The sequence below is a fragment of the Artibeus jamaicensis genome, unplaced genomic scaffold (genome assembly GCF_021234435.1).
Source record: "Artibeus jamaicensis isolate MK-2021 breed Jamaican fruit bat unplaced genomic scaffold, CSHL_Jam_final contig_908, whole genome shotgun sequence".
Taxonomy (NCBI): Eukaryota; Metazoa; Chordata; class Mammalia; order Chiroptera; family Phyllostomidae; genus Artibeus; species Artibeus jamaicensis.
Genome location: NW_026522009.1, coordinates 3,241,871 through 3,255,064, shown reverse-complemented (window position 1 = coordinate 3,255,064; position 13,194 = coordinate 3,241,871). Strand labels below are relative to the sequence as shown.

The 13,194-nt window shown below is 34.2% G+C and overlaps 1 protein-coding gene across 14 annotated transcripts in view; it reads right to left on the bottom strand.

The window, feature by feature from the left end:
- ADGRL3 (adhesion G protein-coupled receptor L3) overlaps window positions 1–13,194 on the bottom strand; it is a 770,297-nt gene that overhangs the window by 473,839 nt on the left and 283,264 nt on the right. For 13 of the 14 annotated variants that reach the window (XM_053655018.1, XM_053655016.1, XM_053655023.1 and 10 more), the window contains one exon: window positions 1,968–2,171. The exons of the other annotated variant lie outside the window; for it this stretch is intronic. In XM_053655018.1, the coding sequence (XP_053510993.1) occupies window positions 1,968–2,171 (204 nt within the window). The remainder of the gene's footprint in view (window positions 1–1,967; window positions 2,172–13,194) is intronic. 14 annotated transcript variants of the gene reach the window in all.

The window sequence follows — 13,194 nt, the reverse complement described above, 5'->3', positions numbered from 1 at the left end:
AGAACAAACAATGAAATTCTTAAAGAATTCTTATTATATATTCTTGAATTATCAGAACACATAGGAGCCATTTCTACAAACTTCTCTGGATATGTATGTACCCACCTCCATTGCCCCCTGCACCAACCATCACCACCAAGGAAAAAATTCTAATCTGAACAGGCCATCAAATGAATGTGACTGAGTGGACAGAGCCAGAGTGAGTGCCATATGTCCCATAGAGCTACTCTTTTTATGTGGCTGCAGTAATTGAAGAGTCAGGTTTAAAACTTACTGGTCTCTTAAATCTCAAGTGGATTTATGATGCATCAACTTCAGTAGGCTCTGAACTGAAGCAAAGTATTTCAACTTGTTTTATCAGAGAATTCTCCAATGGAGCTTAGAAACTCAACTACTACCATGGCATTTCATGTTCCTTTGCCAGTATTTCTTGTATAACATCTTGGGAAATTATGGAATAGGAGAGGTGACTCAGTTTTGGGACAAGACTTGATATTTATGGTTCAACAGCCCAAATGCTTCCTAGCTTTCTCATTTTATAGAACACAAAGAAAATTTTAAGTATAAGATGACATAATATGGTATCAGATGGTACATCAGATGGTAGCTGTGCATTCAAAATGACTGAGCAAGCACAGCAACAAATCTGCATCAAATTCTGCATTATGCTTGAACATTCCTCTGAGGAAACTATTCAGGTAATTTAGAAGGCTGCAGCTATGGGCCACTGGTGATTGGCAGCTTCATCATGACAATGTACCTGCTCATGCATCGCATCTCCCAGAGCTTTTTAGCAAAACATCAACTCACCCAGGTGACTCAGCCCCACTACAGCCCAGACTTCTGGGCACCCTGTGACTTCTGGCCTTTCCCAAAACTAAAATAACATTTGAAAGGGAAGAGATTTCAGACTGTTGATGAGATTCAGGAAATATGATTGGGCAGCTGATGGTGACTGGGAGAACTATGTGAGGTCCCAAGTTGACCTCACCCACTTTGCAGGCTAGTAAGGTGTCATTGTCCTAGGTATAATATTTCTTGTATCTTGTATCTTCTTAAATAAATGCCTCTGTTTTTCATATTACATGGCTGGATACATCTGGACAGACTCCATAGCTCCCATATTATATGTAATTATATATGAAGGCAAATGTTGGTTTACAGTTGTGGGTACATGAAACAAAGTTTATTCTTGTGTTATCATTTATTAATTATTGCAATATTTTTCCATATGAACAACTGTAAACCTACTTTTGCCCCCCCATTCCCTGAGGTAAATTAAAGAAATGAAAGTGACTGTATAGATTTTAATGAGAAAAATAAAAGTTACATTGCCTAAATATCATGGATAAAATAGAATATAAAATGCCGAGGGGAAATAGCATTGGGTTGTGTGCAAACATGTAACTTTGTCCAGTGGAGTTTCATGGGCTGCATGTCACTCCCTGCCCTGGCCAGCTGCAGAGACACTATTAACAAGGCACTTCCACTACGTCCGCAAGAACATTAGCTAGCTTCTGTAACCGTCATTTTTCTAGCAGGTTTTATGCTTTAACTGCTTATACACAATTTCTAACCATGATGTTTTCATCATCGTCTCCAATTCTGGTAGGTCCCACTGATGGGAATTTTTTTTCAAATAAGTAGATAACCAGAAATGTTAAAACTTGTATTTTACAACCACTTGAATTCCACAAAAGTGGAAGCTATCACTGACAGTAATTTTAAATTTCCTGTGATAATGGAAAGATATTTCAAATTCAATTGAAGGTCAACATTTTGAAATAATGATAAGGCTAGAAGGTAGAACATGCATGCATTGTTAAACAGTGGGCTAGGGTACAACTAAATGCACATATTAGCCACAAATACATGAAAAGACACATTAGGGGCACTGCCTGGGGCCAAGCTTCCCAGGAACCCCTGCCCAGCCACCCCCAGCCCTCTCTCCCCACCACTGGCCGCACCTTGGGCTGGGTTCTGGGCTCCTTGGGAACCTGGACCACGAACTCCTCTGGTAGCTCCACGGGGCCCTTGTCCACGATGAGCAGTGGCGCGCTCTGCGGCTGGCTGCTGAAGGAGATGTCTGGGTGGCAGTGCGCCGCCGGGGCTGCGCTCGGCGTGTCGCAGGGGAACAGCGAGGGCTGGATGTCGCTCATTGTGCTTGGCACCTGCGGGGACCGCAGGGCGCACCATCAGACTCCGCTCAGCTCAGGACAGCCTCAGAGGAGCCCTGCTAGGGCCGATTTCCCAGACCTTGCTCAGCTGCACGCCACAGGCCACAGGCCCGGGCCCCAGACCCCAGCCACCCCAGGCCCCATCAAGACAAACCTGGAGTTGAAGAGATCCTGTCTCCTGGTCCCTAGTGTGGTAATGACGGTGTAGTTCTGTCCTGCTTAAACACTATCTTAAGTGAGCCCAAACCTCACCCTGATCCCTAACAATGATTAGAAAGTTAGACATAATTATTGAAAGCAGATAAAACTACCTGAAAAATATAAATATTATCTATATTTTTACAGATTCACAGCACAAATTTTGTTTGTATCAATTATGGGCACTCATATCAATAAGTGTAACTAGAAATATTGGTTACTGAACTAAATATTTTCAGGTAAATAGCTTCAACCTTCTTAAGGTAACGGGTGAAAAAAGGTTTGGTGAGGTTTTTTTTTTTTAATTTTGTTTGTTGTATTGTTACACTTGCATGGACTGTTTTATATTTATATGTTTCAGGTCCTTTAATATTTTTGAAGACACTGTATTAAAATCTGTGATGGACATTGATGTGAAAAGGATAGGCACATATTTTTGTCAATTGTATATACAGTGACTTAGTGACAAATGCACATATTACATAAATGGTAAATATGAAAGACCAAGACAATAATGAAAAAATAAAATTTCACACACACATATATATATATTTAATAATTCACAAAACAGTCATATAGTATACTATGAAAAACAGCTCTTTAAGTACAGGCTTTTTCTGGGAAATTGGTACATTAAAGACATACTTTTCTACACTAATCACAACTTGTGTAACAATCAGGAATGGTATTAAAAATGTGCCTGCTAAAGACAGGAAAAAACATACAGGAAAAAGATTTTGCTTTACACTGCTATTTTTAAAATACTATAAGATGCATATTTAAAAACATGTTATATGACCACCATTCAATAGTCAGGAGAGAAACTAAGGGATTTAATAATGCAAGAGAATTTTATAATCATCTTTTTAATACTGGAAGTTTATACCACGGGGCAACAATTTCTTACATAAAAAATATTTGCAAATTAAGAATGAAAATACAGTTTCTTTCAAATCATAAGAAATAATACAACCTTATAGAAAACAACAAAAAATGATATGAGAAATCTGTCAAACAACATATTGATAATGAAAAAGTTTAGATTATAAGTAGGGAAACAATATTTTTTACTTAAACTCATTATAATGTATGAGTACCAGGCAAAAGATAGTCTAAATGCTATTTCAATAGTTTGTGTAAATGAAAAAGGTGTCAAAGAAGGAAATGAGTTTTGAAGCCAAAAAAAGTTGTGAAAATCAAAATCTCTAAATAAGTGCTTCTTTTAACATTTAATGTTTAAATCCAGTGGCATCTCTTCTGAGTTTGTGACTTTTGAAACATTACTCTCCTCACTACACCAAATGACAATATTAATTATTCTTTACATAAATACATACAAGCACATTTCCCTAACATCTTCATAACAACTCTATGACATGAAATTAGCAAAAGAATATAATGATGTATTATCCTACAAACTTCAGTTATAATAAAATTGAAAGAGTTCACCAGCCACCAAGTTAACCTATAAGGACATTTGAAGTGATGAAGTGCTTATATAGTCATTCAACAAATATTTATTGAGTTCCCATTATATCTCGTGTCCATTTCTAGGTGCTGGAAATATTGGTAAGCAAAACAGATCATGTACCTGCTTTAATAAATCATCCGTTCTTGTGTGGGAGACAGAATATACACATCGAAAATTTGCTTTAAAATACCATATATAGAGGAGTAAGTTACAGAAGGTTTAAACAGGACAATATGTAAAAGCTTCTCTAATTAGGTTTCTATGGAAGGTTTATCTATGGGAGTAAAATTGAAACTGAAGTCTCAAGTTGACAGTTATGTAAAAATCAGGAGTAAAGAGCACTTCAGGGTTCTTCAGAGCCCTCAGACTGGAACCACCTTAGCCTGTTCAAGAAATAGCACAATGGCCCAGGAAGCTGTAAGTGGTTGGCTGGGGAAAAGAATGGTCAGAAATGAGATCACAGAGGTAAGCAACAAGTGCATCATTAGCTTTGTAAAAGAGTGTAAATTTAGTTTTTGAGCAATCAAGCATCTATTTAGGATACAGAATAAAGTTCCTGGGAAAAAAGAATAGAGCAGGATAGAAGAAAAATTGGGAATAGTTATCTCTTAGAGATCAGTTATTTCAGGAAAGGTCGATTTCTAAAGTAGGCAGAAAATGACTATTGATTTAAAATGTATATATAATAGAATCACGATTAATTAAAAATATAATAGTGTCTGTATTAAATGAAAGAATCTTAGGTTAAACAAATAAAAAAAAAGAAGAAGAACATGCTCAAACTAGAACAAGAAAGCTAGGTCTACAAACCTAGAAAGAGTAGGTATGAATCAGAGAATAAAATGATTCTATAGAGTAAGATTAAGGAATATAAAAAACCAGGAAGCTTAATAGAATTTGAGTCTGGAGTTAAAGGAAAATAGACTCTGATATGTTCTATGAACATAGAACAAGGAATATCTTGTGTCTTTAGAATAGACTCTTTAAATTCACTATCTCTAAGAAAGAAATCCAGAATCATCTATCAGTGAAAGCAAAAGTGGAGGGTCTATTACAGTGTCTACATGGAGAAGGGCTATTAGAATGGAGCCAACATCTTAACTTTTGTTATAAAAAAACATCATACCTGTCAAACTTAAAGACACTGTATAACTTTGGAGGAAATATTCTAGTTATAAATATAAATCTTTCTTCCTGAAGCGATTATGAAACTACGCCTTCATGATAAACACCATTATAAGACTGTATTCCATTAGAAGCATGGAATCTCAAGGCTGGAAGGAATCATTTAACTAGCATGCTACATATTAACCCTTAGATCAACCCTGCTAAAATTCTCCCACATTTCACATGAAAAAGCAGTGATCACTATGTCCCTAAAACACTCAATTTCATTTGAAACAGCAAGTTCTTCCTCGTGTCAAGAAAGCTGATATTTACGTACCTTGGCATTCCCCACTCACTTGTCTAAATTCTATCCAAGTTTGCTACGCAAAACGGTACCTGGAAGGTACTTGTCTTCAGATATTTGAAGCTAGCTTCATAACCTAAATGTTCCTTTTCTTCTCCGGATGCAGAAGAGACACCATTTCTTTATAATTTGCTATAAAAATACCTCAGAATGTTGTAGCATTAACTAAAACTTAAAGGTCCCTACCCCTTATACTTTTTTCTGATCTCCATTTGAGGCCACATTTTCAGATTCTGTTATGTGAAATTGTAAGGTGTCTCAAAGCAGTTGGTGCTAGAACAGAAAGTAATGATAAGGCCAACACACCTTGTTGCTTCCCCTAATCTCCTTCAGAGAGGAAAGCGTTCTTATATCCTTTAAAAACTGTAAGTCTAAAATTAAATTTTTTGAAAAAGATAAAGAAATTAATCCCATTTACAATAGCACAAAAACAATAAAATACTTAGGAATACATTTAAGGAGGTGGAAAATGTCTACTCTAAAAACTACAAGACACTGATAAAAGAAATTGAAGGAGACAAAAGTGTACTGTGCTCATATATTATTGTTAAATGTTAAAACTACCAAAAGTCATCTGTATTTTCAATACAATCCCTATCATGACTCCAAAGACATTTTCTAGAAATAGAAAAATAAATACTCTTAAAATTGTATTACTTATTGAATGATGAAAGAAATCCTGAGAAAGAACAAAGCAGGAGGCATCGTACTTCCAGACTTCAGCTATACAATAAAGGAAGAGTCATCAAAACAATGTGGTACTGCAAAAAAACCTGACAAGTAGACCAGCGAAACTGAATTAGGAGCCAAAATGTATTCTCAACTAGTATTTGACAAAAGAGTCAAGACAACTCAATGAAGAACAGATGGTCTCTGTAATAAGTAGTGCTGGGGTAACTGGAGATTCACATGTAAAAATGAAAGGTAACATCATGCCTTATACCACTCACAAAAATTAATTCAAAATAGATTCAAGACTTAAATGTAAGACCTGAATCCATGAAACTACTAGAATAAAACATAGGAATAAAACTCCTTAGCATGCATCTTAGCAATAATTTTGGTATAGTGCCTAAAGCATGAGCAACAAAATAAACAATGAACAAGTAGGACTATGTCAAACTAAAAAGCTTCTGCACAGCATAAGAAATGAGGAATAAGTGAACAGACACCCTATGGAATGGGAACAAATATTTGCAAACCGGGTATGTGACAAAGGATTAATATTCAGAATATATAAAAATTCATGAAACTCAATAGCAAAAACAAACAAACAAAAAACAAATTAAAAAAGTAAACAGAAAAATCACACAATGAGAAATCACCTCCTACTTGTAACAATGGCCAGTATCAAAAAGACAAGAGATAATAAATATTAGCATGGATGTGGAGAAAAGGGAACCCTTGTACACTGTCAGTGGGAATGCAAATTGGAAGAGCCACTATGGAAACAGTATGGACAGTTCTCAAAAAAAAATTAAAACAACTACCCTTTGATCTAACAATTCCACTTCTGAAAATATACCCAAAATAAAAAAATAAAAAAACTAACTTGTAAAGATATTTGCTCACCACGTTCAAAGCAGTATTATTTACAATAGCCAAGACACAGAAAAAAATGAAGTATCCATCAATGAGTGAATGGATAAAAAAGTATGTTGTATATATACAATATATACACTATTGTTCAACCATGACAAATTAGGAAATCCTACCATTTTCAACTGCGCTGATTGTCCTTGAATGCACTATGCTAAGGGAATGAGTGAGACTAAGAAAGACAAACACTGCGAGATCACACACATAGAAAACAAACAAACAAGGAAACCCACACAGATAAGGAGAGCAGTTGTGATTACCAGAGGCAGAGGGATGAGGAGAGTAGGATTTGAAAAGAGGGAGTAAAAAACTACAATCTTCCAACCGTCAGCTAAATAATTACTATGGATGCAATGTGTAACATGATGCCTGTAGCTAACACTGCTGTAGGATGTATAGGAAATTTGTTACAAGGGTAAAATTCTACAGTTCTCATCACAAAGAGAATTTTCTTCTTTTTTTTTTCACTTTTACTGTGGTGATCATTTTACAATATATGTAAATGAAACTATCATGCTGTATGCCTTTAACAAATAGTCTGCCAATTATTTCCCAATAAAACTGTAAAAAATTGCACATCTAATTAAGACTTCAATTTTACAAAAAAGATATTCACTGTTTTTTTTAATAATTGAACTACTTTAATCATTGAAAATGGTTAATATTCATCAAAAGTAATATGAATTATTGCCATGATCAAGTTGTCCACATAATTACTTCAGATATTCTCCCTACTTAAACACTTTGATTCTGCTTTCCTAGTGGGAAAGCACTCAATATGAAAATTAATATTTCATAATCTTCCAAATGATCAAAATATTTCCCCCATGTTTATGCATAGTCTCCAAACATCAAAGGGATCACAGCATCAAAGTTCCTGAATTTTGGTTGGTCCTGAATGAGGTAAGAAAAAAAGGAAAAATAGAAAGCATTTAAGAGGCTAAATATTTATGGTGGTAGTGCTGTAGTTTCCATCTGATTTGTGGAACTAATGATTTAAATAAATATAAAAATATCAGATTTGAATGGTACATACTTTCAGAAATCAATACTGATTTATAAATGCTAATTTAAAAAAACAGTAAATGAGCACTATTTCTAACCAATTCCAACTGTTTCTGTTTTCTTGTTTCTTATATGAATGAACCACTATGTAATTCAGTCAATTATTTAGCTTCTTTTCCCAAATATCTATTGATCATAATATCAAGCTTGGAATCTAGACAAACAATCACCTGCAGTACTAAGATATTCCTAAGGTGAGAGAAATGTTGAAAACAAAACACCACCTGAGTTAATTTATCAGTGTTACAAGTGATTTACTTTTTCACCATCTAAGAATGTTTCTCAGAAGTCACTGGTTTTTTGTGTTTTATGGTAATATTTTACCATATCATTTAATTAATTAATTAATTAATTAATTATGGCCTTGTAGGGTTTTAAATATACTGTACTTATTTATTTTTAAGTATATTTTATTGATTATGCTATTACAGTTGTCCCATATTTTTCCCCCTTTATCCTCCTCCACCCTGTACCCTACCACCCCCCAGGGTCCCTGCCCCTTTGTTCGCGTCTGTGGGTCATACACGTAAGTTTTTTGGCTTCTACATTTCCTATACTGTTCTTAACATCCCTCTGTCTATTTTGTACCTACCATTTATGTTTCTTGTTCTCTGTACCTTTTCCCTCATTCCTCCCCACCTTATCTACCAGCTGATAAACCTCCATGTGATCTCCATTTTTGTGATTCTGCTCCTGTTCTAGTTGTTTGCTTAGTTTGTTTTATTTGCATTTATGTTCAGTTGTCAATAGTTCTGAGTTTATTGTCGTTTTACTGTTCATAGTTTTGATCTTCTTCTTTTTCTTAAGATAATTCCCTCTAGTATTTCCTATAAAAGGGGCTTAATGATGATGAACTCCTTTAACTTGATCTTATCTGGGAAGCTATTTATCTGCCCTTCCATTCTAAATGAAAGCTTTGCTGGCTAGAGTAATCTTGGCTGTAGGTCTTTGGATTTCATTACTTTGAATACTTCTTTCCAGCCCCTTCTTGCCTGTAAGGTTTGTTTTGAAAAATCAGCTGATAGTCTTATGAGGTAACTGTCTCCTTTTCTTTCTGCTTTTAAGATTCTCTCCTTATCTTTAATCTTGTATAAAGAAATTATGATGTCTCTTGGTATATGCTTCCTTGGGTCCTCATTCTTTGGTACTCTCTGAGCCTCCTGGACCTCCTAGAAGTCTATTTCCTTTGACCGAGTGGGAAGGTTCTCCTTTATTTTTTTCAAATAAGTTTTAAATTCTTGCTCTTCCTCTTCTTCTTCTGACACCCCTATGATTTGGATGTTGGAACTATGACTCTGACCTACATATTCAGTTTTACTTTTCACTATTAATTTCATGGATACAATACCTGTCCTTCTAGAAATGCCTGCCTAGTCCTTTGTTCACACTATCTTCTCTATAGGAAACCCTTTCCCCTACTTCTCAGGCTTTCCAAATATCATTCTTCCCACAATTTCCTTAAGCTATTCACTATATATATATATATATATATATATATATATATATATATATAGTGAATATATATATGTAACTCAGCTTTCAATATCACTATTTCCCTTCCTTTCTGTACAAAAATGTGAAATTTTAGGTCTACTTTTAAATTAAAATTTAATTCTTCTTATAATTTAAAATGTTTTATATTTTTAAGATTGAGTCAATATAATACTTTTTCTTAAGTAAAAATTTATAATTTTTACTTGTTTTATTTTGTAATATTCTAGCTCATTCTCCTATACATATTTTGGTTGGTTTATTTCTAATTAAAATCAAAGGTCTACAAAACAACGCAAAAGCTCAGTAGGTTATTAAAATGCCTTGGGAAGAAGTTTCCACCAGATGGCTAAGAGATTTTGGTTTGAGATTGTTTTCTAAAAAACTATTTTTAACTCCATTGCATCATTAATTTGATGGCTCTGAGTTTATTTTTTATCTAACCTATGATATTACTATCTAGGACTCGCTGAATTGTTACAAGTGTTCACACTAAGCTATTGTGTGAAAAAGTATTTAGCTAACTACAAAGTATTATGTCAATGCTAGAAATTATATTGAAATAAAAAATGGTTGATTGATACGGAGTGTTGAATCCAACTTCTGAGCCACACTATATATGTAGGGCTGTTGAAGTGAGGGAAGAAAAGAGGGAGAGACTATTGTTTAACTCATTTTTTGTAAGCAAAGGCCTTTTTTCTAATCCTATTTCTTTATTCGTACCTGAAAGGCTCTACTTTTTCCCCCAGCCATATAAAAATATTACATCTTTTGGCCATATAAAAAGATTACATCTTTCCTAACTTCTCTCTAAGGTATATGTGACAGTTGCATAATTTCTTTATAGGGTGGGCTGTAATCTCTAACAAAAGTCATAAAAGTTTCAATTTAAGTACATGACTAAGGATGCCACCAGGCAGAAATTACTACATGAAATTTCAAACACAGAGAAAAATATGTTTCAATTCTGGGCCTTATAAGAATGTGGCTCAATAGTGATTAATTGCCCACCTGTGTATGATGAAGCAACTTTCATAGCACACCTGGATACTATTCAATTTAACTCAACAGATTCCTTCAGTAGTCTGAATTGTTTCATTAAGCGTCAATATATCCTATGTGGGTTATCAACTCTTCAAGATAGGTTGCTCACTCTTCTTCTATACAACACAGCTTGTTACAGTGAAATAAAATATATTTTGGCTAAATTTTCAGTCATCAAAAGACTGAACAGTCAAGTAATCAAAGTTTCTAAGAATAATGAAAGAGTCAAAGACTTGGTTATGAGTAAAACTAAAAGGAACCTTAATTCCTAGTGTTAGAAGTAAAAGGAATAACATTGAAAAATTACTTTTAATTGGCTTTCAAGTCTGCACCTTCCAAGTTCTAAAAAGAAAGGGAAGAAGTGTGGCTTATTCACTATAATGGTTGCCTAGATTGTAATATCTCAAACACTTGTTAAAATGAGTAAGCAGAGAGTAAAGCTTGTTATGCAAGTTTATAAATGATAATCTTCTTCTGATAAACAGTATTTTCATTAAAATCAAACAAAATTCATGTTACATATCTTATTCATCGGAGAGTGACAACTAATAGATTTTCTTTTCTAACTAAAAATGCTCCCCTATCTGTAAATATATTGCAAACTGATTTAAATTCATGGCAACAAAACCAAAATTCTGAAATGTATTGTTTGAAGAATACTGCCTTTCTTTTCATTACTTTTCCTCTACTCCTCTCTTTAAGAATATAAATTTTTAACAGTATAGGAAACTGCTTTCAGAGTGTTGCAAAGTAAATAGTTTCTTAAAAAAATCTTTATAACTATAGTTACAAAGCACTTTCCCTTAATTACACTTCCAATTATACTTGATGTGTGGGAAAATCTAGTGGAAAAAAAAACCATTTTGACAGAATATGTCTTGTTAGTGAGTTCTTTTTCCCTATACTTAGTTAATCATAACTGGCATCTCTGAAGATAGTTGGGAAGAATGAAAGCTTTTTACTTTTTTTTTTCTGGTAGTAGATATTTTTACTCCCTTTATTCCCTTCTCAACACACAAACAAAATGAAAGCAACATGCTGGTGAACAAGAAAGTAGATATGTTAACAAGCTCACGTGTCAAAATGATCGATTACATTATGTTGGTAGTACACACAGAGTGTGATTATTACTGGACATCTACCTGTAAAAATTGGCATAGGGGGTTTTTTATCTGTGTGCAAAGGTGGGACATCAAGCCTGACTCCTAATGAGAGCCTGTGACCTGTAAAACATATGGACTATCACAGCTATTCTCACTGTCCTGAGCTATTGTGACTAATCTAAAAGGCTTCCTTTTAAGCAAATGTGTATTGTTCTCTGAAGGGGCAGCATCATACCAGCCCATTGCTTTGAAAGTTATGTATATTTGTCTTCATTATTAAATCATTTGCCCTTCAGGCTTGCATGGTTTCACCAACTTCACTATCAAAGGGGGGAAAGGGTCATTGTTAAATACTCATCACCATTGTTGATTTGTAACAATAGCTACAGGAAAGAATAGTCCTAATCTAAATCAGGTAGTGTTGAGAACTGCCACTTTCATGATAGAATTCAAACAGCTTGCAGAGAAGCAGTAATGTGTGAAAGACGACTATTTGTTGTTTCTTAATATAGAGGTTTTTTATATATTTATATCATCTAATCATAACTGGATCGGATCTTATTTTCCCCACTCCATCTATTGTTCACTAATGCCACAAAATTATTCTGTGTTAAAAATCTGCCGAGTCCAACAAAATATTAGTCATTGTAAAATACTATTTTGATTTTGCATGTTATTTTTATCTTTTCATTTCATCAAAACAATGATTTCTCTAATTTAGCTCAATGTATTCCTTCCCTTTAACTTCACATTAAACTAATAATACCATAGTAAGGTACATGTTTCACTCACTATTCAAGTTTTTCAAACCTGGGGTAAATAGTGAACACAGGAATTTTATTGGGCTTACAGTCTAATTAAAAGCAACAGGCTTGTACTCTGAATAGCTTTTCAACACTCTTTAACATTTTTAATGTTGATCTAAGCTTAAAATCTTCATTAGTAACTCATTAAAGACTTAGTTACAGTCCAGTGGGTGAGTCCCAAATATAATGATGGAATGTGCGTACAAATGTGTAGGCTCATAATTAGGGAAACTGTCACAATTGGGGATTAAGAACACACAATGAAGTCTTTGAACAACTCTATGGAGAGTAAGTGACCCCAAGATGGTGTTATATTATAAATTTTGCTTACTATCCAAGTCATTTGTTGTTGTTTTTTTTTTAGTTTTAATTCCAAAAGGTATGTTTTAATGACCACATCCTCCCAGGATTAAATGAGTGAGGCTTTGTGTTAGGGTTTTCTGCACATTATTTTACTTAATCCTCATACTATAACAAAGTAAGCTTAATTACCCCTTTAACAAATAAGGAAACTGTGATTTGGATCGGCTAGATTCATGTATCTTGGAAGCAATAGAATTGGAATTAGACTCCAAGGTTTGAGATCTTTCTTTTCACTCAGTAGAACCATGCAAATTAGGACTCTAACATATCTTAGATTAGACAGTACTGTAAACTTCAGGGCTTTACATAAATACTACTTTCTATATATATGGACATCCTTCTCCATTCATAGTTAACTGCAGGATGTGTTCAGTATCAGTATTTGGAATTCATTATTTTTACTTAC